The sequence below is a fragment of the Giraffa tippelskirchi genome, chromosome 13, assembly GCF_054371585.1.
Source record: "Giraffa tippelskirchi isolate mGirTip1 chromosome 13, T2T-mGirTip1v1.2.pri, whole genome shotgun sequence".
Lineage (NCBI taxonomy): Eukaryota > Metazoa > Chordata > Mammalia > Artiodactyla > Giraffidae > Giraffa > Giraffa tippelskirchi.
This window is the reverse complement of record NC_137287.1, coordinates 103,068,413-103,095,887: the sequence shown is the minus strand read 5'-3', so window position 1 is coordinate 103,095,887 and position 27,475 is coordinate 103,068,413. Positions and strand designations below refer to the sequence as shown.

Genomic DNA, 27,475 nt, shown 5'->3' with positions numbered 1-27,475 from the left:
GCTCCTAAGAGCTTCTACTCATAACACTGCATTTGATCCTTAAAATAACACCCCTCAACCTATTCTTCCTTCAAGATTATCCCTGAGGCTCTGTAAGGATGCAATAACTCACACCAACTGTGGCTGTTGTAAGACTTCTGATACATACAGGGATTTGTGGATATGCAGAGATGTCCTGTGCAGGCCTGGAGCCCAGAACCACCCAACAAGGACACTTGGGGAAGTCTGCAGGTGCCTGGGACAGACCCTGCTCTGCAGGGCGAACCAAATGCATTTCTTCATCTCTGATGGGGCTTCTTCCCTGCCTCCCAGCACCACAAGCTATGGGAACACCTGGATTGAAGACCACGACCCCTTAGGCAAGTCTCTCTTAACCTCAGTTTCCTCATCAGCAAAATGGAAATACTCTCTACCTCCTCGGGCTGCTAGAGGTAGCAAAGATAATATATAAAAAATCACTGAGCATACTGCTTGGCAAACAACAGGTACTTGACAAATGATGGCTCCAGGATTATGATCTTACTATTGTTGTTACTCTCATAAAAGCAGTTTTGACAACATCACCTTTCTTTGCAGTCAGATAGACGTGGTCTGAGTCCTGGCCCTCTTGCTGGCTAGTGTGTGAATTTACATTAAGTCCCTTCACTTCTGAGCCTCAGTTTGCTCACTGGTACGAGAGAGAAAGCCTCCGCTTCACTACCATACGTATCACAGAAGGAAAGTGTCACACAGAAGTGCCTGTACATTTCCACTCACTAGCAGGTTGGCTATTACTTCCTACACTGGAAAACAAACTGGCTTTTAATTTGTTCCAAGCTTTCTTCTTTTAAGCAAACACCAGGGGTGCTTCTAACCCTCTGACTCCGAGCCTCTTTGACTAGGGAATAAGAATGCCCTTTGTGTGTGCAGTACCCCTGTCACCAGGCCTAGGTCTTGCAGGCACACAGCATCCAAGTCTCTGCCATTTCAGCTGCCCTGAGAGAGGCAGCTCAGCTTTGCCCAGAGTTTCTTGACTGGCAGTTTGGGCTGTAGGCCCCCAGGATGTGTGCCCATGCTCAGGGCCCATACACAGGGGTACCTGTGCCCATATCCACAGGTGTGCTGACTAGCACCCACACACATATAATGGACTCAGAGGCCAGGTCGTGTGGTCAAGCAGGTGCAGGCCACTGGTCCCTCTTGCTAAAACTGCAGACCCAGGAGCACAGCTGCGTGCCCCGTGTCCACACACAGTGTAAGCTCTCCCTGGTGTCCTCCTAGCACTGAAGAGAGGGGGCCAAGGAGACTGGCAGTTCTAGCACACCCGTGTCACCTGAAAACACTGGGAAGGGTGTGTGTACGTGCAAGCATGAGGGGCTCAGATTCCTTTAAGACTGCCATTGAATGTGCTTATATTTCAGTCTGTTATATACATTTATTTCTGCAGCTCTTGAGTAATGTCTGTTCACCCAGCCAGAAGCTCCATGAGGGCAGTCTTGCTTACCACCATCCCTCCGAGGTCCAGCCCACACCGGTGCTCCACCTGTGCTGAAGCAGACCCCCTTCACCAAACCCTGGGCAGGTGGTGACGGGGGAATCGCACAGCCTAACCCTTCCTTCTTCCCTCTCCTGGTGAGTGAGGCTGTGTTTCACAGAACGACTCCTTCTCCAGGGAATCCCCCTCCACCCCCTGCACTTTGGCCCCTTCCCTGGGCCCGTCACCTGGAATGACGATGTCGCCGAGTCCCAGCATGGCAAAGTTGTCTGCTTCCAGGCCCTTCTCCAGCAGGTCCTGGGGAAACACCACTGGAAGGGGAGGCAGGGATGTGAGGAGTTGGTGAGAGCCCAGCTCATGCACTCCTAGCCTCTACCTCTGGTGTATGGAACTTACACACTTGCATTGCTGGGTGGGAGGAGGGGAATGGGGAGTCAAGAGGATGCTGACGGGCTGAAGGGCGGTGTGTCCATCTGGAATCACAGCTAGTTAGAGTGGGAAGAATCTAGAATCATCTAGGCTAAAAGTTTAATGCCTTTACTGAGCTGTAACTCACATGTCATACAATTTCAGTGCCTTTTAATAGCCAGAACTGTTTGGTTAAATGGGACTGACCCCCAAAACCTAGTATATAAAAGATGAAAGAGCCCACATGGTGCTGGCATCTAATAGGCTTTCCATCTCACCACAGGACATGTGGACAGACCCTTGTTCTGAAGAAGGAAGAGCTTGGGCTACAGGTTCTTTCTGTATCTGTTGATGATGAGGAGGCTGCATACCTACAAATCCCTTGCTTAGAGCCCCTTACTCAGAAATCCTGCTGGCCAAATTATTTGGATAAATACAGATTGAGGAAAATGCCTCCTTGTATGTCCAGTTATGGCAAGGGACAGCTGTGACTGGATTTCATCCAGACAGCCTTGGAGCAGAAGTTTATCAGTTATGTGTGGGCTTCAGGGTCAGACTGTGTGGGTCTGAATCCTGGCTCTGCTGTGTGACTTTGCACAGTTTACTTAACTATTCTGGGCCTTAATTGTCTCACCTATAAAATGGGTGTAACTACTGAGCTGACCCCAAAGCGTTGTGGTGAAGATTCGGTTATTTGAACACACTGTTATCTTTAACTGTTACGTTTTTACTAACCCAGTCCTGCTTCTGTGTGTGGCTGCCCTTCCGGGTGATGAATCAAGTGTGGCATAAAGCTAAGACAGTCAGGACAATCTGGTCTCCAAATTCCTGAGTTCCCTTCAGCCAGGGGTGGTCATGTGACCCAGCTCTGGCCAATGGCATATAAGCAGAGGTAAGACATTCTGGGCCAAGATTGTGCCTCCCTAATGAATCGTACAGAGGTCCTTCCCTGTCCACTTTTTCCTGCCTTGAATACACAATCTCAGTGATTTACAGCTCTTCTGGTCTGATCCTCCTAAACCTGCTATCTTTCAATCCTGAGTGGCAGATCTGGAAACCAGGGCCCAGAGAGGTGAAGTCTCCCCACTCAGGCCACATAGCCAGCATGTATCAGATCTGGGATTCAAATCCAGGCTTTCTGACTTCACTAACTCTCCACTTAACCACTCTCCTAGACTACTCCTAGGCAGTAGACGGCAACAGGCTTTCTCCCCAAGACAAAAACCCCAATTCCAAACACCAGAAACCAGAGAGGACTGTCATTTCCCTGTCCAAAGTCTTCCAATGGCTCATACACTGCCCACTGGGCAGCAGCTGAGCTCCCTGACATGCCACCCTTGGCTTCCCCAAATCTGGCCTTTTTTCTGCTGCTCCCCTAGAGTCACCACACTCCCTCTCCGATTCTCTGCTCCCTCCATGCATTCTTCTGCTTGCAGCCCTGGCCTGAAGCTGTTCTCTCTTTCAAATGCTCCTACTGCCCCTGCATGTTTGCTAAACACATATTCATCCTTTGGGACCCAGGAAAGCTTTCCTGACCCGTTGGCTGGGTTCATCCATCACAGCATGTGAGGCATAGCTGCTCTTCTGGCTTGGCCAGCATCTGTTCTCTTGCTCTGCACAACTGCCCTCACCTTACACCCTTGGTTCTGGGAGGCTGCCAACTCAAAACACTGCCTCCAAGCACTGGAGAGGGCAGTGACCCTGTCCTCTGTACCATTCCCAGTGGGAGAGCCTAGTTCCTGGGCCCGGAGAGGCCCAAAGGTTCATCCAAGCCAAAGCTGGGAGGAACTTTCCTCCGGGATCATTGAGTCGCAACCCTGCGCAGCATCTCAGAGCAGCCGTGTGACCATGAGCCTCTCTCTGGCTCGAGGAGAGGAGCCATGTGCAGCTGTGGAGTCAGACCATGAGGAGAGCAGCTGTTGCTTGGTTCTCAGGGCTGGCTCCACCCTGACTGCCCAACAGGATCCCCGTTCCTCCTTCCATCATGCCTGATGGATTCCATCCTCCTCTTTGGGTCTCGCGATGCCAGGGAGTGACTCTTGATTAGTCTAAGGCTTAAACTCCAAGCTCATCATGCTTTTCTCATCACCCTCCCTCACCCCCCAAGAAGAGGAACAATGAACTTGGGCCTGTGACCCGATTCTGGTCTGTGAAATATGAGAGAGGCTGCAGGGAGATTTAGGGAAAAACATCCCTCTCTGATGAAAGGGAGACATAAAGTTCCCCTTTTCTGCCCCTGAACATGCTGAGAATGGTGGGGTGGAGGGTTGAGGTGACCTTGGCTCTTGGTGATGCCACTGATGGTCATAAATCCAACTCCAGATGCTCTGCCACTGGGTTTGTTGCCGTGTGAAATGACAATATTTCTACATTACAGATGTCTGTAGGTGAGCTTTCTAATATTTATAACAATGGATACACTGAAGAACACAACCAGGGAAGTGTGAGAGGTGTGGGGCAGACAACACTTGCTGGTTATGTGTTACGGGGATCTGGGGAGGGGGCTCCAGGTCTTGGGGTGGGGGTGTCCTCCTCTGGAGGCCCCTGCCTGCCCTGCCACAGGCTGTTTTAGACCAGGTGGTCTATGACCAGGTGGCCAGAGGATGGCTGTGTGGGAACACAGCCGACAAATCAAAGAGGAGAAGGAAACCAGGCCCTAGACACCAGGGAACTTGGAGAAGGTACAGCTGACTGAGGCTATTAACTGCATCAGGGACCACGAGGGAATGGGCCACCAGGGTGGGGGGCAGACGGGCTCCCCATGGTGGGGTGGTCACTTACATTTTATTGGTGCCTCAAAGGACTTGGCCACTGTCACCATCACATTGGTGCCAAATACCTAGAAGGAGAAGAGAGGAGTCTGGAGGGAAGTGCGGGCAGATGGGAAGGAATGGCTATGCGTGCTTCTCAATGAGGGGCTGCCTGTGATGGGCGGGAGAGGGACAGGGAGCCAAGAAGGCTTCCAGAGCAGATGTAAAGTTGAGAAGAGGCGGCCACCGACATGGCCAAATGGACACTTCCCAGGGCTCCTTGTCTGGGCAGCAATGAGGGGCAATTCCAAGGAGTTAGGAAAGGGTCTCTGATGCCCTGGCTGGGCAACCTGTCAGGTCAGGGCTCTGTCCTTCCCAAGAGAGGAAGTCCTCCAGCACCACTCACTCAGGGGTGCCTCTCAGAGAGGGTGGCAGGTCCCTTAGCCCAGCACAGTCTCTGTCTTCATGGTCAGTGTCTTGCTCAACAGTGTCCACTTGTCTGCTTTGACCACCCTGCCTCACTGTTCTGAGCCTCAACTCGCTTGCTGGAGAGACATGGGATAAGCAATCCCCTGCTGGGCTCACTGTGAGGGAGAGAGGGCAGCTGGAGGCACAGGGCAAAGGCGAGCTCTCGGCAAGCGGGCACGGGACTCTGGTCTGTCATCCACTTCACAGCTGAGGGCACTGCCCCAGAAAGGACCTATCTGGGGCCTTACTTGTAGGTCAAGGTGGCTGCCCTCCACTGGACCTCCTGCGCATCCCTGCCCGACTCACCCAGAAGACATCGTAGATGAAGAGCCCGCCCAGTAGGATGCAGCCGGTGCTGACATTGTTCAGGTGCAGGAGTTCTACCCCATTAAGGGAGAAGGCCAGGCCGAAGAGGTTGTTGGCAATCCAATGCTGGGGAAGGAAGAGTGAGGCCACCTCACCGGTCACCACCTTGCCCCTCCAGCACTCCACCACCCCCTGCAACTGCCTGGACCCCGTCTACTCACCTTCCTCAGCAGGTACCAGACACCAACGATGCTGCTCAGGCCCAGGCACACCAGGTCCTTGGTGTCAAACTCATAATTGATGATCTCTGGGCAGAGAGGCCGGGTAAGTCCACTCCCCGGGGCGGGGCTGCCCCTCCCACCTGTCAGCCCCTGGACGGAGGAGGGCATGGCTGTGGGCTCCGTCAGAGACCCACAGGCTGGGGGTGCTCACTGGAGCCCTCCCAAACCCCAGACCCTCCAATTTCCTAGAGGAGGGAATGGAGGGCCAGAGAGAACCCAGACCTGACGCGGGGTCAGTGGGAGGTGGTCCATGGTGCTGGAAGCCCATGCCCTGCACTAGCAGCTGGGTGACCTCGGGGGAGGCAGCTCCCTCTCCGAGTTTCAGTTTCCTCATCTGTAACAAGGGGATCACAGGGCTTCCCTGGTGGTCCAGGGGTTAAGACTCCACCCTTCCACTGCAGGAGGCGTGGGCTTGATCCCTGGTTGGGGAAGTTCCACATGCCAAGAGGTGCAACCAAAAAAATAAACACAAAACAAAAAAATGGGGGTCACAGCACCTCCCTGATAGGACTGCCATGGGGAGCAAGTGAGATGGTCCTTACAAAGCACTCAGCACAGAGCCTGCATACAGTGGGTGCTCAACTAATGCTGACTGCACTGAGCCCAAGGCCATACTGTGTCACCAGTAGAGGAGGAGGCAGGTGAGAGAGGGAGGTCTGGAGAAGCGGCAGGCGGAGGCCCCGAGGCTGCTCTGTGGGGGAGCCTGTGGTAAATATCCTGATGTCAGACCCCTTCTCCATCACCTCCAAGTGTCCTAATGAGAGAGGTGGTGCAGCCTGCCCAGGGTCACAGAGCACAGGCTTTCCTTTCAGATTCCAGACTGTAGCGGACTGCTGGTTGGCCCCAACCGTTGTTCTCCCCTCTGTGGTACAATGCCCTGATGATTTTCAACTGGAAACAGGCCAACTAGCTCTCAGCCAAATTTTCTAGCTTCCCCTGCAGCTAAATGGGCTTGTGGAACAGTTGCTTCTCCATCCTTTGGGACAGCCTGTGAAGCAACAGTGTGCTGCCCTGGACCCGCGGACCCGAGAGCGGCAGAGCACAAGACAGGTGAAAGCCCCCGCGGTCACTGACTGGGCACAGATGCCCACAGATGCACAAAGGAATCATACCAAATCGCTGCTCTCCAGGGACAAGGCACAGTGTGCTGGGCACATCCCCAACAAGTGTGATATTCACAAGCTCAGACTTGTACCCAAGAGAGAAATACCTCCCACCTGTCCAAGCTGTTGATAATCCTGTTACAGCAGTCAAACCCACAGCCTAACTAACTCAAAGGACCCAGGCTTTCCCTAATTCTCTGTGGCTTTCATTTTTTTCAAAAGTCATGGAACCCCCTTTTCAAATCTTAGCTAGGGAAGTAATCACACTAAAAACAGACATGATAAAAATAGCTTCAGGAGCCAACTGTTTACTGTTTACTGAGCCAGGCGCTGTGCTGAATGCTTTCCACTTATCACTTACTCACAGTCCTAACAACATGCTTATAAGGGAGGTACTAGATTATGATGCTCATTTTACAGATGAAAAAACAAAACAAACCCAAAAAAGCCCAACAAAACCACCCAAAGCTCAGAAAGGTAACAGTGTGCACCCAGCAGCAGAGTGGGGATGTCATCCCAGAGCCCACCTTGCCCATCACTCGCCGTACCGGGGAGTCCCAGCATTGGAGAGACAAAGGGGAGGGGAGGGGAGCAGGAAGATGCCCAAGGCACGGCCAAGGCAGGGGATGGCGGCAGCACTGACCTTCCTTGTTCTCCCCAGAGCCCTGTGTGAACAGCAGCTGGTATTGTCGGTTTGGGAAGTTGGCTGGAAAAAACTTATTCATGAAAGGGCTGAAAGGAAAGACAAAGCAGGTTGGCAAACAGAGCCTCTGTGGGAGTCCCACAACCCCAGATATCTGTTTATAAGCTGTTATTTCCCAACAACCTCACAGCTGCCCTGAGAGGTAGGTGTTATTGTGCCCATTGTAGAGATGTGAAAACACAGGCCCTCAGAGGGCAAGTGACTGCCCAGGATTACGTGGGAAGTCAGTATCTTGAGCTGAGACCTGAACCTAGGTCTCTATGATTCCGGCTTCCATGCAGCCTCTTAGTTATTATCCAAGAAACACAAAAGAGGCAGACTTTCACATAAAACAGTTTTTAGGAGAGCAATGGATTCCAAAATCTGGCTTATCCACAATCTGTATGAGAGTCCCTTGTCAAGAATGCATATTCTGGCTTAAGCCTGCATAGGGTAAGTCCTCACTGTTCAAGGAGACCTGCTGAGTCTAGGCAGACAGCAGAGCTGAAATAACGGGCCAACTAGTACCCCGATGAGATCTGATTCCTTAGAGTGAGAATGTCTGGGCCCAAATTGCTGAGGAGGCTGGAAGGCCAGCAGATGAGAGGGGCCCATTAACCGCAGATGGCCCCAGATAAACCACATCCTCCTTGCCAGCTCCCTGCCCAGCCAGAGGCAGTGGACCCAGCCTGGTCCACAGTAAAGCCATGATACACAAACTGTGGGGAGTCTCATAAGGGAAACAAGATGAGCATCCCTCTCTCCTGGGCTCAAGGAAGAGGTAGATGGCGAGGTGGCATGAGTTTTGCTGTTGACTCTAGAAGCAAAAAGGTAAACCCTCTGTCCCAATTTCTCAGAAGTCTGTTTATTTCAAATGCCATCCAGGTGTGTACAGTGTTCCTTTGCATTCTGAGGCTACTGGAGACTTCCCATTAAAATGGCTATCTAATTGCTCTTTCATAGGTAGCCTCTTGTGTGTGTGCTTAGAACTCAGTGACTCTTTGCAACCCTTTGGACTGTTGCCCCAGGCTCCTCTGTCCATGGGATTTTTCAGGCAAGAATACTGGAGTGGGTTGCCACTTCCTTCCCCAGGGGATTTTCCTGACTCAGGCATCGAACACCCCCCAAAAAACCCTTGTAAGTGTCTGAAACTACTTTAATGTGTTTTTTAAACCCCGCAAAAATCTAGCACACTTTAGCAGTTAGCAGGCCCCAAGCAAGCCTGAATTGACTAGGAAGTATACTGTATTCTTCTTGAGGGGATTTGTTTTGACCATTTCCTTTAATTATCAGTTTCCCAGAACTCTTAGAGATGCTGGCAAGCAGCAATTCCTTCTAGATGATTCCTTAACTATTATATAAACTGTGCCAACACAGATAAAGCGGAAACAGTATAATCTGAATTACTGTCACCTCTTATTTGAGTAATAACCATGGTGTCAGCTTTATAATACAAATAAAAAGAATTAAACATGGGAAGAAAAAAGAATGCCTATTCTTGGATTCCCTTCCAGATCTATTAAGTCAGATGACCTGATGGTCACCCCACTCCAAGATTTACCAGGCCTGCGGTTTTTACAAACTGGGCTGGACTTGATGAGTGAGATGAATCACAGCGCCTCAGGCGAGAGCGGGCTCACATTCACTCCTTCCATGGGGCCTGTTTGTGGCTCAGGATGGGCTTGGCCTCCTCTCTGGAAGCATTCTGATTACTCAGCATGGTCTACTTCCTGGCCTGGCAGGGAGCAGAGACTTTCTTTTCTGGATCACCTTCGGAGCAGGAACAGAAAACCAGGGGCTCTTGGCTCAGCCTGGGTCTGGATACTAAACAGTATCGTGGAGTAGACACAAACTGGGGTGGCCCAGCCCCGACGCCTGCTCTGCCACATGAAGCCCTAGGCTCACTTTAGTGGGTCATTCTCTCTGCTGAATGTGGGGATAATACCACCTGATTCAAAGAGCTGCTGTGAAAGTAGGGGAGAAGGAGAGGGAGTTTAGCCCAGCGCTAGATCCTCAACAGGGGTCATAAGAACTCAATGTCTATCATCGCGGGTACTTGAACTTGAAAGCATTCAGCAACACCAGATCAGACTGATGACTGATGAGGCAGGCAAATTCACAATGGTGCTCCCGGCTATAGGAAAATGGACCCAGGCCAAGGGGAACCCAGGGCACAGAGGTAAAGGCAGGGAAAAAGGAGCTCTCTAAGACCCTGGAGCTTGGAGGAAGAAAATGTGGATTAAGAACTATCTCTGGGCCTTAGTTTCTACTTGACACACAGCCAATCCCTCCCCGTCTACAGAGCTGTGGCATGAATGATGGCAAGGCTTTGTGATTATGTAGACATGACTGATACAAGATGCAATTGGGAGTGGATTTCCACAACAGGCTCTGAGCAGGTGGGAGGCAGCAGCTGGGAGGGATGAGGCTGGAAGCCATTTTGAGCTCAGTTCGCTGAATCACATTTCGGGAGCATGAAGCCAGAGGGTGTGTGCAGAGGCAGAGAGAAGGCCTGAGGCACTAAGCCTTTCACTCCAGCCTGGCGTGCACCTTAGGAGCCCGACCAGCAGAGGGCAAGGGGTTGAGAGCATTGACTCTGGAGCCAGGTTTCCTGGATTCAAATCCTGGCCCTGACATTGAGCTGTGTAACCTTGGCAAAGTTACTTAACTGTTCCCTGCAACTGTCTCATTTGGAACACTGTAACAATACCTTTCTCATTGGATCATTAAGAGGATTACATGAATGCTTGGCACCCTGTAAGCTTAACTGCAGCTTCAACTCCAAGTATGAAGTCTCTAGACAGATGTCTTTGTTATCCCAAGAAGAGGGGCTGCTGGATAACATGGGGCAAGAGACAAGCAACTCGGCAGGTGTGAGCCTGCCTTGAGGGCAGGGGTCCTGAGAGGCAACTGGTAAATGCTTGCTGAACACCTCTGAATGGAAGTTTTTGTAGAAGGCAAAGACTCACTCCTTCCAGTCCTCGATGGCTCACTTCAAGCCTAAAGGTCACTGCTTTCTGCTGGGAAACCACATCCTGCTGCCCTTCTCCCCTGGGGGTGAAGGCAAAGGTCAAACTGGTGTGTGGCCTCTCCCTCCTGGGGTTGCAGATCATGGTCTTAGGGACCTTTTCCTCCAAAGGTCAGCTGGGTGGGATATGAGCTCAGAGGTGGTAAAAATAAGCTGCACGGTTCCCTTGGCAGGAAGGGTACTGGCACGGGCTTGAGTCTTGGGGGCTGTAGAGGGTGAAGGCAGGCTGTGGTTTCTTCCCTGGGAGGCTCACGGCAGCTGGGGAAGTGGAAGGAATCCCACAAGCGCCTCCGCCTGGGCTCCCTGGCTTGGGGCTCAGCCCCCACAGCCTCTCAGCAGACAGACTCCTCCTCTGCCGGTCCTCAGGAAACCACAGGCCCATCGGAGAGAGCGTGCCCAGGCCCATCTTTAAGCTCTCTCTTCTTATTTTTGCCAAAACTACAAAGAATACCTGGCTGCACAGTTAGACCTGGGCTCAAAACCACTCTGCTCCTGAAAGCTGTGAAGCTCTCTGAGCCTCAGTTTTCCTATCTTGAACCTGCAGTCCTTGTTTGGATCCTGAGGAAGGTCTGACTACGTTTGGGGATATATACAAACAACTAACCAAAATTTTAATAATACTGTAGACTTCTCGGAGAAAATACTTAAGAAAACTCCATTCGATCAAAGGAAAGTAAATTTAATTCTTAGATCAACTATCTAAATAGCATGATTAAATTATGCCCTCCCCCTCTTCTGCCAAAATTATTTTCATCTGATTCTTTTCCCTGTACATTTTATAGTAAGGCTTTCTTTCATCCCATTCATCCCAGTTTTTCAGTCTGTATCAATTTCTTTTTCAGAGGATAGCTTGGACCCTGGATGGTGAGTACTCCGTATGCCATGGCCAGCCATCAGTTTCACAAGGTCTCATCTTCCCAGGTCACACTGTGTGCTCTCAATCTTCTCAAGAAACTGATAGTCACTGACAAATTTTACCATGTGCAGTTTTAGTGGCTTTGGTTCTATTTTCTGCTTATTTCTATCAATAAAAATTATGAATTGGTTAAAAGATAGATAACTCTTTCTTGGTTAATCCATGAGAAATTTTGGACAATGTTTCTGTTACTGTCCTAAAAGGAAAAAAGAAAGATCTGGGGTGTCAAAATGACACAGGTTCAAAATACCCTGCTGGGCAGGTGGTTGGTGATCTCGCTTGTAGGACTGTTGAGATAAAGTGAAATAATCAACTCCTCAGCACCTGGTCAAACAAAATATATTCGGTTCTTTCATGCTAAGGCAGTGGTTGGGCTGTGGTAAGGACTCTTGTAGATGCTGAGGGGGGTGGGATGCGCTAGAACTGGGGGGCTCCTAACCAGCATGGGATTCCCTGGTAGGTCAGCTGGTAAAGAATCTGCCTGCAATGCAGCAGACCCTGGTTCAATTCCTGGGTCAGGAAGATCTCCTGGAGAAGGGATAGGCTACCCACTCCAGTATTCTTGGGCTTCCCTGGTGCTCAGATGGTGAAGAATCCACCTGCAATGCGGGGTCAAACCTGGGTTCGATCCCCGGGTTGGGAAGATCCCCTGGAGGGCACAGCAACCCACTTGCCTGAAGTATTCTTGCCTGGAGAATCCCCATGGACAGAGAAGCCTGGCGGACTGCAGTCCAGGGGTCGCAGAGTTGGACACAACTGAGTGACTGGCACAACCAGCATGGGAGATGACCTCCCTCACCTCGATCCACCAGGAGACGAGAGGTCTGTTCATTGAGGAAGGGTGATTAGGTCTGCCACTATCTTGCTGGGCAGTCAGGATCTCCAGAAGGATTTGGCAGGGGGTGTGTGTGTGTGGCCCTAGAACATGGCCTTGTGGGTTTAGGTCCCATATGGCTGTGTGAACGCGAGCCAGTTGCTCTCACTCTCGGTGGGCTCTGGACATACCCCCTTGCTCTGGGCATGTCACAGACATGCTCACTTGAACCTTCCCATGCCCCTCCAAAGAGGTACTCCCCGTATCTCCATTTTACAGGTGAAGAAACTGATGCTAAGAGAGCTTGAGTAACTTGAGCCTTGGTTCCAGGGCTCACTGCCTCTTGGGCCCACATTCTTGCCTCCCACGTCCTGCCTCGAGGAACCAGGCCAAACACTCTCCACTCTCAGGGCTTCCCTGAGGATCCCGCTCTTCCCCTCTGACTGCTCTGGGAAGGTCCTGACTGCACCTACAACGTGCACAGACCTTCTGGCTCCTGGCCCAGCCTTTCCCTCCTACCACTCCCATTTGGTAAGCAGCCCCACCTGAGGACTCCTGGTTTAGTTCCTTCATCCTCACTGAACTGCCACAACACGATCTGAGCAGGGTGGCAGTGAAAAGAGGATGGGCTCTGTGGCCACAGAGACGTAAGATTTGAATCTTTGCTCTGCTGCTTATCAGCTGTGTCATCCTAGCAAATTTCTTACCCTCTCTGAGCTTCAGTTTCTGAATGTGTCATAGGATTAAAAGCAACAGATTACAATGATAACACTGGCTAACGGCTACTGAACACACCTAGTGTCAGACACCGTTCTAAAAGTTTCTACACGACCAGTGAGAAAGGTACGATCATTTTCCTTCACATTCAGGTGAGGAAATCGAGGACAGAGAGATTAAGTAACCTGCCCAAAGTCACAGGGCTATTAAGTGGCAGAGTCTGGATTCCAAGTCAGGTAATCAAATTCCAGAGCCTGTGCTCCTAACTTCTCTCAATGCTGCCTTGCTCTCTTATGAGCTGAGACCACAAGTGAGAAGCCAGCTTAGCGTGTGCGCAGCAGCTACGACACCCAGCAGGTGGCACCGGCATCAGTCATCTCAGTACTGTGACAACTACCACGACATTACTGTTCACAGATAATTTCCCCAACAACCGTGGTGGCAAACACCCACTGGACAGTCTTATCCTTCCTTGGAAAGAAACCGTGGCCCAGAGAGGCTCTGGTTCTTGTGCAGGGTCACCCACGGTATAACACAGGGGAAAAGTTCCCTTGGGTTTTTACAGCCAGGATTCAAACCTGGCTCTGAATGACGCCAAAGGTCATGTCCTCATCCGAGACCCTGTACTGGCTCTTGAGAAAGCTGCTTCAAAGGTCGCAGAGATGCCTTCTGACCTGATGGTGTGGGACAGGGCCAGGATTCCCAGCACGAAGAAATACATGGACAGCAAGAGGTTGATGTACTCCTGGGAGAATATCTGAGGCAGAGATACAAAGAGAAACAGGACGTCAGGGTTGCTGGAGACTATGAGGAAACCAGACTCCCCGCTTTTCTTCTGGAGATGGTCTCCCTGCTCTGGAGTTGGGGAACAGTGTCAGGAAGAATCTCAAATGGTACTGGGAAGGGGGGGGGCTTCCAGTTTCTATGGCAATGGGAAAAAGGGAAGGACCCTCAAGCCCTCAGATATGCCTCCCCAAGTGGTCGCCAAGAGTCAGACACAACTGAGTGACTGAACTGAACTGAGTGAAGGAGTCTGCAGGTATGCCCTTGGTGGCTCCACTTGGAGACAGGCAATGGGGTGTGTGTGTGTCTGTGTGGCAGTCACAGGGGAGGGAAGCCTGATGTTCAGAGTCCCAAGAAAGCCGTCTGAACCCCAGAACAAACTCTTCCAAGTTTCCTCCTCTCTGCTTAAAAGTGGACGGAGCCTGTGGGTGGCCACCCAGTTATGAGTCACCTGCATCACCCTCCATCCTCTCCTGGGCCACCTCTCCCGCAACGATGCCTAAATCTCCGACGGCAGGCCCTGACAGCTGCTCCGGGGTCTTATTTTGGGTGACTCTGAGGAACGTTCTCTCTCACAGGGCTCCAGAGCCAGTGCTCACAGGTTGTTAACTCTGGACTTTGGAAAGGCTGCGCTATACGGCTCCACGGTCACAGTCTCATATCGTCTTTTGTTACTGTGAGGCCCCCTTACTGGGAGGAAATAATGTGCTGTGGGGTGGGGCACGGGGCCACTGATGACTCGCAAACAAGGCTGTTCTTGGATCTGTTTAAACACTGTCTGATCACCTTGCTCCCCTGCTTAACACCTCTCAGCAGCATCCCTGCTTGAGCTTCCCTGCTCAAGTCCACATCCTCTCCTTGGCTTCTCGTGCCCTTGTGGTGACCACTGCAGGCCTCCTCGGCCACAGGTCGCGCCACACTGACCTTGGTGTGCTACATTCCCACCTGTGGGCGGCCCGGGCACAGGCCTCCTGTCTGGGAAGCTCTCTTCTCACTTGGGCTTCTGAGCAGCTTTCCTCGACATGACCCTCATTAACTCAGCTCATGTTTACCGTCTGCTATGTGCCGTACGCCGTGCTCAGCATTGGAATAGGCAGAAAAGCCCCTGCTCTCACGGAGTTCAGGCGCCAGAGAGGGAGACTCTCAAGAGATGAACGTGCAACACACTGTCAGGTGGAGATGGGTGCTAAGAAAAGCACAGCAGTGCAAGCAGAGTGGGGTGGGACTGTCATTCAGGTGGCCCAGGAAAGCCTCCGACACTTCATTTAGGAGTAGACCTGAAGCAAGTAAGGGAGTGGCTGTGAGGGTATCTGGGGGAAGGGCCCTGGAGGTGGAGGGAAGGGTGGGTGCACAGGTCCTGAGGGGACCTTGTGTTCCCGTGTGCAAGGACCAGTGAGGGTCTGTAGGCCTGAGGGAGGAAGGAGAGCGTCAGGAGACAAGGCTGGGACGGTAGGAGGGAGACGGAACCTGCAGAGCTGTGAAAAAGGCTTTAGCTTCGTCTGGGTAAGACACGCTGGTGTTGCAGGGCTGAGGGCAAGGCTGTGACCTGGCCTGATGGCCTGAGAGGATCCCTCTGCAGCTGTGTGGAGGGCACAACCCACAGGGCAAAAGTCCAAGGTGACAGCCCAGCGAGGAGGGCACTGCGTGTGGGAGGATGGAGGACATGACGAGACGGGGGTCAGACGGGGGCTTTCCTGCCTGGCGAGGAGGACAAGCTGAGCAACAGGTGTCCAGAGCCTTAAATAAACATGTTCACACCCTCTGCTGCCAGAAATTCCTTTCTGGGGAATCTAGCCTAAGGAGAGAATCCTAAATACTGAAAATATCAGATGGTCCTGAGGCAAAGGCCTGGGTGTGTATTCCTAGCACTTAGTACAGGAGAGACTTGAGAAATATCTGCCAGAAGCCAAGTTGGATGCACCGCGCTCGTGTACACGGAGCCACGGAGAGATCGCAAGAGTACAGGGGAGAGGGAAAGGAACACAGTGCTACGTGTGGAGACGAGACTCTCACCAAAGACACACAGATACACTCAGACCATGTACCTTTGAAAAAGACAACACATCCAAGGACGCAAATGCATGAGGGCAGGTGCATTTGGTGAAGGGAAATGAAGGTGGAAAATGGAGATGGGTGTCAGGGGTGACGAAAACAAGGAGGGCGGCCTGGCGTGGCTGATGGCGGTGTGCTGTGAACCAAAGCAAGTGAGAAATCCACCTCTTCTCCCAAGGTCCAAGAAAAAAGGAAAAGAAAAAACAGTGAACACCTAATGTTATCTGATGGCTTCCTATTAACAAGAGTAAAAATCAGAACTGTTTTCTGTGTGAAGTGAGGAGGATGCTGTCAGTCAGCCGTGGTGTATCTGCTTGGGAGGGATATTCTGAAATCATTAAAAGGGGTGGTTCTGATCCAATAGCGAGGGAGCGATAGAACTGGAAACAGGCGTTTTTGACTCACGCACAGACTGGTAAAAGTAAAGGATTTTGACACTGCTCGGTGTAGGTGGGAGTACAGGGAAGCCAGCACACTTTTTAACTGCTAGAGGGCACTTAAACTGGTAAAATCAGAAGGATGTGGCACAATCTGTTCCGATTACCACATGGAGATGCTGTCTGAGCTGGTAGCCCTACTGCAGATACACCTGACAAAACGTGACTGTGCTGAGAGGCATCCGCGACGATGCCCACGGCTACAGTGCTGAGACTTCCCACCACTGGATGCCTCTCTGGGTGCATCCGTGAAACAGAACTACAAGCAGCTGTTACAGAGAACGAGGCAGATCTGATCATGCTCATACAAAAATATCTCCCTGGTAGGAATTGTATGTTTGATATATATATAGTTGTTTGAAAATTTGTACATAAATGTAGATCTAGGAATAATGGGATGACTCATAAGAAACTATGCTGGGGAGAGTATTATGGTTTATTTGCATCTCCTGTTAAATTGAAAACAAATTTTTTTTTTAAACTACATACATGTATTTTTGAAATGTAAATGAAAAGTGATCTTTAAGGAAGGACTTTCCTCGTGGTCCAGTGGTTAGGACTTTGCACTTCCACTGCAGGGACCACAGGTTCAATCCCTGGTCAGGGAACTAAGCCCATGCACAGGCCATGAAGGGTGGCAAAGAAAAAAAAAGTTACCCTCGAAAAATTTTCAATGACCAGGAAAAAAGTGCTTGTACTATGTTATTAAAAAAAAAAGTTATAAAATGACTATAATTACGTTAAAAATATGCTTATGAAACGTTAAAAATATGCTTATGAAAAGTCTGAAAGGAGATATGCCAAGGTGTTAATGGTGATGACCTGTGTATTTTTCTCCTCTCTCAGTTTTCTGCATAAATTACTTTTGTCATCAGAAAACAGTACATGTTATACTAAGACAAAAAGTTTGCGAGTTTGCAGTGCATGAGAAAATGCTGATGATGTTATCAATGTGAAGTGAGGGAAGCAGCTACAGGACGGAACACGCCACGTGGTCACAGCTACGGAGGAACCGTGCACAGGGAGCGGCAGAGGAAGGACACACCTCCAAAGGGGCTCTGCGACTGTCTCTGGCAGGGGGGGTTTGGAAGGCTGCTGTTTTCCCCTTTTTACTTTTCTGTGTTTTCCAGGTTTTCAACACTGAGCCTGTGTAACTTTTATTGGGAAAATAAACCTCGATAAATTAAAAAAAAAAAAGAAAAGCAATTAGTATGGTAGAGGTCTGTCCGAGACACAGCTATACCCCACCCCGACACGGAGAGTACAATGAAACCCAAACAGAACAGAAAGCTCCACGGAGAAGGGAAATAAAGACTGGCGGGAAGGAGCCCCCCACATCACGGCAGGGAAGTGGGTCGAGGGGTGAATTGTTACTATTTTTCCTGCTCTTTATTTTCTATAAATGAACATGCATGTCTCCTGTGATGGGAAAAACAGAACAAAATAAAATAAAGTTATTTAAACCAAATGACACATCATGAGACAAAGGACTTACTTTGAAAAAGAGGTAGAGTCCCAAGAGCGTGCAGCTGGCGATGATGGGGAACCGGGCGGCGTCCCGACTGGTGATGGTCTCGGGCATGTCCGAGGCGTTCTAGACGACAGAAAGGCCATGCTGAGAGAGCGGAGTGGTTCTGGCCTCCAAGGGTTGGACGTTGGTGGGAACTTGGCGCCATGACACCTCACTCATCTCCCCCGCTTTCTGCCTGGTCACTGAGGTGCCACAGGGGTCCCCATGTTTTCCTGACTCAAGGCTTTGCTAGCGCTGTGCCCTCGGCCAGGGCTCCTGTCTATCCACCCTGGGGCAGGATGCTCTGATCCCACCAGCTTGCTATTGAGGAGACTGGGTCCCTGACAGGGACAGTCCTGGGAGGACCCAGTGCACGTGTGGCAGAGGCAGTGGGTACCTAATAACCGAAAGAGAAAACACTGGCCACTGGCAACAGGAGAGCAGTCCTAGGCCTCATGAGGACCACTGCCAGTTTTCTTACGGATTAGCTGAGGTGTAAATATGGTCAGTCTTTTATCCAGTAGGTAGGGAATATTATACGTGGAAACAGACCAACAACAAACAAAACTAACAACAACTAAAACTGAGCATTGGGAAGACAACAACTGCAAGGAGAAGCAGATCTTGACAAAACTAAAACTCCAGAAGCATGACTGGGAAAATGAATCTGGTCAGAGTACCAGCCACAGGTAAACTCACAATGGCAGATACAATAGTTAGCACGAATGGGATCTGGGTATAGAGCTGACGGAAGATCAATACTTACATGAAACAACTGAATGCAAGCAAAATCACTTCAGTACTATCAAAATAGGAAAAAAAAATGGAAATGGAATTAACAGTACAACACAGAAAATTAAATCAGCTCCATGGAATTCATGACAAAAAGATTTTCTAATGAAAATCTATAGTGGTGTAATTCTGGTTGTTTAGTTGTTAAGGTGTGCTTGACTCTTTGCAGCCCCATGGACTGTAGCCCGCCAGGCTCCTCTGACCATGGGATTTTCCAGGCAAGAATACTGGAGTGGGTTGCCATTTCCTTCTCCAATAATTCTGGTTTAAATTTATATTAAAAAACATTTAAAATATAAATCTAAAAGTCAAAAGCTTTCAGGACCAGGAGGCTCTCCATCCAATTCTGTGCTCACAGTCCACAAGGACCCAGCGACTGTCACCGCACAAGGATGCACCTAAAGTGACTGCTCTAACAATGGCTTGCTGGGTGACTCAGGCAGATCGTGTGCTCTATGAGCCTCAGTTCACTCATCTGTCAAACAGAACGACAATATCTATAGCTTTCAGTTCAGTTCAGTCGCTCAGTCGTGTCCGACTCTTTGCAACCCCATGAATCGCAGCACGCCAGGCCTCCCTGTCCATCACCAACTCCCAGAGTTTACCCAAACCCATGTCCCATTGAGTTGGTGATGCCATCCAGCCATCTCATCCTCTGTCGTCCCCTTCTCCTCCTGCCCCCAATCCTTCCCAGCATCAGGGTTTTTTCAAATGAGTCAACTCTTCACATGAGGTGGCCAAAGTATTGGAGTTTCAGCTTCAACATCAGTCCTTCCAATGAACACCCAGGACTGATTTCCTTTAGGATGGACTGGTTGGATCTCCTTGCAGTCCAAGGGACTCTCAAGAGTCGTCTCCAACACCACAGTTCAAAAGCATCAATTCTGCGGCACTCAGCGTTCTTCACCGTCCAACTCTCACATCCATACATGACCACTGGAAAAACCATAGCCTGACTAGATGGACCTTTGTTGGCAAAGTAATGTCTCTGCTTTTTAATATGCTATCTAGGTTGGCCATAACTTTCCTTCCAAGGAGTAAGCGTCTTTTAATTTCATGGCTGCAATCACCATCTGCAGTGATTTTGGAGCCCAGAAAAATAAAGTCTGACACTGTTCCCACTGTTTCCCCATCTATTTCCCATGAAGTGATGGGACCAGATGCCACGATCTTAGTTTTCTGAATGTTGAGCTTTAAGCCAACTTTTTCACTCTCCTCTCTCACTTTCATCAAGAGGCTTTTTAGTTCCTCTTCGCTTTCTGCCATAAGGGTGGTGTCATCTGCATATCTGAGGTTATTGATATTTCTCCTGGCAATCTTGATTCCAGCTTGTGCTTCTTCCAGCCCAGTGTTTCTCATGATGTACTCTGCATATAAGTTAAATAAGCAGGGTGACAATATACAGCCTTGACAGTCTCCTTTTCCTATTTGGAACCAGTCTGTTGTTCCATGTCCAGTTCTCACTGTTGCTTCCTGACCTGCATACAGGTTTCTCAAGGGGCAGGTCAGGTGGTCCGGTATTCCCATGTCTTTCAGAATTTTCCGCAGTTTATTGTGATCCATACAGTCAAAGGCTTTGGCATAGTCAATAAAGCAGAAATAGATGTTTTTCTGGAACTCTCTTGCTTTTTCGATGATCCAGCAGATGTTGGCAATTTGATCTCTGGTTCCTCTGCCTTTTCTAAAACCAGCTTGAACATCTGAAAGTTACTTACTTCTAAAAGGGCCAAGAGGCTTAAATCAAATGAGATGTCAAAGAGCCTGGCAAACTGTAAAGTACTGTGGCTGTCTAAGGAGCTGTGATTATCAGGGAGAGGCAAGTGGGGAAGCCCTAAGCCAAACCCCAACATACGCATGGCTGAGGCAGCCCAGGCAGGGCTGAGGGAGATCCTCCCCTCTGGAAGGACCAGGTAGCTGTGTGAGTCACCCTTTGGCAGCTCCGCTAGGAGCAGATGAGCAATAATGACATGGAGAGGCAGGCCCATCATCCTTCCTTCCTCCCAGCCCTTGGTTTCTGCATTTGGCAGCACTGTGCGGTAGGGTGTGTGCAGATTCACGGCCCTCTCAGTGGACCTCCACAGAGTCACTGTATTTCCTGTGTAGCAGCAGGGTGGGCACAAAACTAAATGAGCTCCAGACCTTAAAGCGTTCACAGGCAGGTAGGCCAAGACCTTGACATGTAAACAGAATATCCCTGTATAGTGTGACCTGTGGTAGAACTGCTGCGATACATGGCACGAGTACCCAGTGGTGGAGGGAGGGCTCTGACGTCAGCAGGCCCAGCCCCATTGCCAGGTCTGCTTCTTCCCAGCGGTGGGACCTTGGGCAAGTTATTTTCTTTCTCAGAGCCTCAATTTCCTCAGCTGTAAAATGAGTTGCCAGGATTCAATGATTTCTGCATGAGAAGTACTTAAGTGTTGTGCCTTGAGCTTCCCACAAGTTGTACAAACTGTATTATTATTATGTACAAGGGAGTCATGCGAAAGTGGACAGGACACTACTTCTGCAGGAAGCAGGGAGTGTCAGAGGTGGTTAGAGCAGATATTACTTAAGCAAAGCTGTGAAGGCCAAGCACAGGGTCTGGTATGCAGCAGGAGCCAGATAAATGCTGACTGAGTTGAGGAGTCTGCTTTGTGTACAAGGAAGGGAAGCGTTTACAGGCAGAGGGATCTGCAGATGCAGGGCACGTGGTGTCAAAGGACCCACAGACTCTGGCATCACCTGCAAACCAGCATCACTGCTCATTTTCACACATTCACTTCAATTCAGCCCAGGATCCTGGGTGGGAAGAGGCTCAATATTATTTGCTGGCAAACCAGGATGGAGAGATGCTCCACCACACAGTCAAATCTGGTCTTCTGTGTGTGACTGTTAGAAATACCCCATGTGCAATGTTGAGTCAGCACGGAAGACTTGAAATCTGACTGACCAGGACACTAACATGGACAACATTTACTGAGGGCTTTCTAGGTGCCAAGCATTCTAGGTGCTTTACATGATTTCATCCTCACAATAATCCCAGGCAGCAGGTACTTTTAATACCTCCATTTTACAGATAAGGAAACCGAGGCTCAGAGTGGTGATGTAACTCGCTTTAAGGTCACACAGCTGGCCAAGTGGCAGAGCCAGGAGGCATGCTGAGGCAGTCTGGTTCCAGAGCCCAAACTCTTGGCTATTACCCCCTAGATGTCCTCGGCCTTTCCTATCTGGAAATTTCTGCTGGAAAGTTATGTCAAGATGCTCAGGGGGCCTGTGACCTTTCTGAGGAACAGAATCCTGACAGCAACAGAATCTCTGTAGTTACAAAAATACTAGAAGTTGGCTGGATTCGCCACTGATTCAATTTGGATTTTTAAACTAGATGCTCGTATGCAAATGCAATGGCTCCTGGGGTGGGTGTGAGTGGCTGGGGGCTGACACAAACAGCAGAAATAAATTTAGCTTCCAGTGACACTCTGGATGCTTAGTTATCAGGGCGGAAGCAAAAGCAGCAAGGGAAGAAGGATGCCAACTTCATTCAAGTCATTGGCTCTGCTGGAGCTCTGGGAGTTCTGCTTCCAGGCCATGCCCTGCAAAGAATCTGGGATTCAGGGACCATTCTGTCAGCCCGGGTCTCCTCTCCTCACCGCACGTGCACTCCCTCCCCCAAGCATCTCCCAAACTACCCCCACCCCAGTCCTTCACCCTCCACTGCAGTCTCCAGGAGCACCGCCTCACCAGCCCCTTCCCGCCTGCCCCCTCCTCTATCAGGCGCTCTTTCTGAAGGACCTGATCGCATCGCACAACAGCTCAGAAACCTCTGGAGAATGGACTACCAAGCAGCCATTCAATGAGAATCAAGGTCACTGCGGGTAGGAGTATCAACTGGTACAACCTCTGTACTAGATAATTTGATGAGATCCATCTAAATTAAGGAAATGGCAACCCACTCCAGTATTCTTGCCTGCAGAATCCCATGGACAGAGGAGCCTGGTGGGCTGCTGCCCATGGGGTCGCACAGAGTCGGACACGACTGAAGCGACTTAGCATGCAGCATCTAAATTAAACATGCACAGAGCCTCTGACCCAGCATATCGATTTCAAGGAATTTGTCCTACAAATACACAGAGAAGCGTGAAGTAACAAATGTATAATGAGATTAATTTCAGCACGGCTTATGATAGCAGAAGATTGATACAACCTAACTGGCCAGCAGAGGACTCCAAATCAGGGGTCCTCACACTTGAGCACGTGTCAGAATTGGCAGTAGGGCTTGTGAACAGATACGTGTTTCTAACAAGTTTCCAGGTGATGCTGATGCTGCTGGTACAGGGATTACACTTTGAGAATCATGGCTGTGGGGCACAGGGGGACACCATACAGCTATTAAAGAACAGAACTTCTCCATGTGTACTGGTGTGTTAGATTTGAAGCATATAAGTGGTGGAAACAGCAAGGTGCAAAAAAGAGTGTGTCTACAACAAAATGTGGGTTTCCCCGGCAACAAATCTGCATGGAATGCAGGAGACGCGCCAGGAGCCATGGGTTCGATCCGTGGGTTGGGAAGATACTCTGGAAAAGGAAATGCCAACCCACTCCAGTATTCTTGCCTGGAAAATCCCCTGGACAGAGAAGCCTGGTGGGCTACAGTCCATTGGGTCTCAAAGAGTTGGACACGACTGAGCAACTAAACAACAGAAACAACAAAATGCAACAATTATATAGCAAAGATGGGGGAAGCGTGTGCTTATTTACTTGCAAAGGCAGACACCTCTTGATGGATATCCAAGAAAGAGGTAGTAGGGGATGCCCCTGGGGAGGGAAACTGGGCAGCTGGGGTGGGAGAGAGATTTTGCTAAGTCCCTCTGCAATTCCATACCACGGGTGTGTGTGCCATAAAACAACAAGATAGGTCTACATGTACTGACACAGGAGAATGACCAAGACATACTGCTTTGGAAAAAAAAAACAATCAGGTTTCAGAGTAGTATGTACTGCAAAATCCCATTTTTATAAAAATAAACTTACATATGTATACACACACGGGCACATACATGTCTGTATACGCACAGAAAACGGTGGGGAAGGATGCACACCAAACAGCTAACTGGGTTACTTCCAAGGAAGCGGTACGGGGTGGGGATTTCCTTCATGCTTCTGTGTTGCTTGAACTTTTACAAACACTAAACATGCAGTGGCTATGAAGATTAGCTGTTGTGTTGCCTTTGGGATTCCATACCTCAGAAAGGCTTCAGGTTCCTGGAGCATCTTCTTGTTACCTCACCCCAGCACCTGTACTGGACTCACATCAAACTGCTCACCGCCTCCCAGAACACACCTCTGGTCCTACATCTCCCTCTCTCGTGCTGCCTGCTGAGCTCTCGCCCACCCTGGCAAAGATCACGGCGGCCTCCTCGAGCAGCTGGCTGGTCACACAGCTATTTCTCGTTGGGGACTGAGCTCTGTGAGGGCAAGGCTTGGCCTCTTCGCCTGGCACTCCTGGTAGCCAGCCCAGGGCCTGGCACAGAGCAGAAGCCCAGTCCAGCTGGCTGGGGGGCTCCTCTGAGTTACCAGCCAAAGGCCTTTGAATCGATCTGACGAGTAGCTGTTGCTGGGACCTGCTCCCTTTTGGGAACACAGGTCTCAGACAGGGATAGGCATCGCTCTTGGATGGCTCCGCCCATGGCTACTTCCTCCCAACACACTCCTGGACGCTTCACCTTCCCCTCCCACGATTTCACAACTCGCTCTGCCTGTCATAGACAACTTGGCTCCAGGGAGAATTTTGTCCTCACGTGCCCTCTCTCAGCTGGCTGTGGGGGTCCAACACTAGTGGGAAATCAAAATTCCTGGGCCCCCAAGCTAACTTTTCTCCCCTTGCCAAATGAACATGGAAACATGACTCAGGGTAGAAAATGGGCGTCATTTGGCCTCTCCTCTCCCCAAGCCAAAATGCCACTTGCATGATGCAGATAACTGCATCCAGGAGAGAGCCCAGGACTAGGAACACCTGGTTCTGCCCCTAATTGGCAGAGAAATCATTTCTTTGCCTCTCAGTTTCTCTGTACAATGGTGATAATAAAACTGGCTCTGCATGCCTCAGTCAGTAGCTGGGAGAATCAGAGAGTGAAGGCTTGTAGGCTTTAGGATATCCTGGTGACGGGAGGCTACTCAGGGTCAGGCTGTTTGTAATTCCATACACAGTCTTCCAGTTCCCCTGTCTCTCAGGAGATGCTGGGGAGAGGTATTTAGATGCTACAGTAGATCTAAAGCTCTCTTCTATCCTTACTCTCTGCTCCAGCCACTCCAGAGCTTCCACCAACTCCTAAACTGTCGTGTGCAGCTACTTCCCTACTTTCCTTTGCTTTGAATGTCTTCTGGCTGAAATTCAACCTCTACATGAAGGCTCGAGCCCACCTCCAGCACAAAGCTGCCCTGGCCAGCCCCAGGCATGCTCAGTCTTTCTCCCTAAACCCTGCAGCACTACTTGTATTACAGTCACAGATCTAGTTAGTCCCGACTCATTCAGACACCTAAACTCCTTGGTGACAGGGCTCTGATCCACTCATCTTTGCAGCATCCCTTTGTCCTGGACAACAGGGGAGGTTCAGGAAATGCTGTCATTTGGAAGGTGTTTTCTAAAGAGATTAGTAATCCATGTGTAGAAGGTGCTATGGAGAATTACTCAAATTTGGGGAGCCCCTCACATCAAGTGCCTAGCTCACTCCATGGTGCCCTTCACCTCCTCTGTCCTGATCTATTTCAGAATTTCTCCCTGCGCCAAGTGTTTGCCTGTATGGCACGGCAGGGAGGCCGAAAGCCACCTGAACTCTGCTTAGAAGAGGCAGAACAGTAAGGCAAACGGGGACACCTAAGCCCTGCCTGACCAATCCCCTCTGCATCTGACCTAGAGGGAACCAGCAGCAAGTTCTCCGATCTTGGGAAAGAAAGGTGGCAGGCCCCAGCCACTGCTCAAGTTGGGTAATGTTTCGAGAACCTGGGTTTGAGCAGTTTCAAAAGCGGCAGCTGTTTTGTGGGTCTGCCCTCCTTGGGTTAGAGAGCTTCCGCTAAGGTTCAACTTCAGGTTTGGGTGGGGGAGGAGGAGCAGGGAGCCGCAGATCAGGAGGTGGTGGAGGATGACTGACAGGCCACCAGGAAGTGAGAAGACATTGGTTTAACGGGCTCGAGAGAGCTTCTATAGAGAAGGAGAGTGGGAGGGAGGAAGTCTGGAGGTGGAAGGCCCTGGGATCCTCTTAGGTATACAACGGGACAGACGTTGAAGGCCAGGGATGGAGTCTGGCCCAGTCTTACAAGACAGGCCAGTGGCAGCTCAGTAACTCAGCTGAGTTACTCCAATTTGGTGGAAGGACTGTCTTAAGGGGCATGAAGAAAGGAGGTGAGGTAGGGTCAGGGTCTGGGGTGGGAACAGGGTTAGGAACAGGGTCTCGGCTCAGGCTAGGATAGGTCCAAGCTTGGGTGTTAGGCAGGGAAGAGGAAACCAGTAAACTTGGGGTCTATGACTGGTTAAAAAAGAGAGGCACCAAAGTGCCAAATTCTGAGGAGCTGGCTGAATGGAACTGGTTCCAGAAAGTGATACAAAAAACTGGGGCCTGACCTGGGGGTTCTAGGAGTTAATATTTCTGTGTTAGTGTTTTTTTGAGGTAGGGCAAGGGTCTGATCTGTACTCTATGGGTCACAGATTCCAGCTGGACAGGTGTGAGAGCCTAAGGATGAGCTTGGGTTCCAGAACTTACCCAGGGGGTAGGGTGAGGAATGACAAGAGACTGTACCATTCAGGAGGTGTTAGGACCAGCGCCCCGGCAGGTACAGAGGGATGCTGACCCAGAGCCTGGGATGCGGTGAGTGTCCCAGATGGAATGAGCAGCCAGAGCCGAGGGTGAAGCTGGTCTGGCTGAGACCAGCAGGCTCAAAACAGTGCTCGAATTATAGTGTGAGGGTCTGCCAACAGTGCTTCCAGCACGACGCACAGAGGGAGGGACGCGTCAAGATCCGAACGGGGATGGAAACCAGTCCCTATTTGAGGAAGGTGTCAGTTCGGGCACCTAGTTCGCGGATGGGTGCCCACTTAAGGTCAGCCCCGGGATGCAGACCTAGGGTGGGGAAGCGGTGGTGGGCGATATTGGGAAGGGTCAGTGTCCGGACAGAGGAGGTGTCTGTCCGGTCTCGGGAGGGGGAGGTCCGTGTCAGCCGTGTCAGGGTGGGAGGTGGACAGCCCCGGGTTTTGCCGCGGACCCTACCTTGCCGCGGGCGCAGCGCACGGAACGCAGGGCGCCGAAGAAGATGGGCAGTAGCGCCATGAGCAGGAGGCTGCCGTAGGCCAGCGCGATGCCCTCTGGCGTGGAAGGCGGCCGCGTCGTGCCGTTGGTTGGGCCGCCTGCCTCGGCGCTGCCGTTATGCGGGTCGCTGACGGCCGAGTCCATGGCGAAGCTGCGCTCGGGGTCCGACTCCAGCTCCGGCCGCTGCAGCGGAGACGCAGAGGGAAAGATCGGGGGCTGTAGGGAAAGCCACGTTCCCCTAAAGAAACAGGAAGTGACGTGCCTCCCTCGCCGGCCCGCGCCGCGCACGCGTGCGCGTTCATGTCTCCACGCCCGCGCGCCCTCTAGCGGCGGCGGCGGGCCAGGAGGCCGGTTGCTAAGCAACATGCTGGTGGTCGGGAAAAGAGCTCTGGACCACTGCAGTGGGCATCCACTCCGAGGGAGACCTGAGGACCCCGTTCCCCATTCCCAGTCAATCTCCTTAATCCTGAGATGTCCCACTCCCTGAAATTCCTAATAACTAACAATTTGTTTACACATGCATGCATTCATGCAATATTTAACCATCCCCTCATTCCTTAAATACTGAGTAACCCATTATATTACAGGCACTGTCCTAGGCTCTGGAGACACAGAAGGGAACAAAATAGCCAAAAGTCAGCCCCTGCCCTCATGAAGCTTGCATTTTTAGTGTGATGG

At 50.7% G+C, this 27,475-nt stretch overlaps 1 protein-coding gene across 6 annotated transcripts in view; it reads right to left on the bottom strand.

Moving 5' to 3' along the window:
• The window catches only part of HM13 (histocompatibility minor 13), a 38,586-nt gene extending 11,549 nt beyond the window's left edge, over positions 1-27,037 (bottom strand). For 3 of the 6 annotated variants that reach the window (XR_014073783.1, XM_081559482.1, XM_081559484.1), the window contains exons 1-8: positions 26,759-27,037; positions 17,715-17,813; positions 13,622-13,704; positions 7,434-7,522; positions 5,628-5,767; positions 5,407-5,532; positions 4,664-4,721; positions 1,702-1,785 (exon numbers count right to left, since the gene is read on the bottom strand). Coding sequence is in view for 4 of the 6 variants with exons in the window: in XM_081559482.1 (XP_081415608.1) it covers positions 1,702-1,785; positions 4,664-4,721; positions 5,407-5,532; positions 5,628-5,767; positions 7,434-7,522; positions 13,622-13,704; positions 17,715-17,813; positions 26,759-26,941 (862 nt within the window). In the remaining 2 variants the exon portion in view is untranslated. The remainder of the gene's footprint in view (positions 1-1,701; positions 1,786-4,663; positions 4,722-5,406; positions 5,533-5,627; positions 5,768-7,433; positions 7,523-13,621; positions 13,705-17,714; positions 17,814-26,758) is intronic. The other 3 variants (XR_014073784.1, XM_081559483.1, XM_081559485.1) reach the window with 1 other exon arrangement.
• Positions 27,038-27,475: the final 438 nt, after the last annotated feature.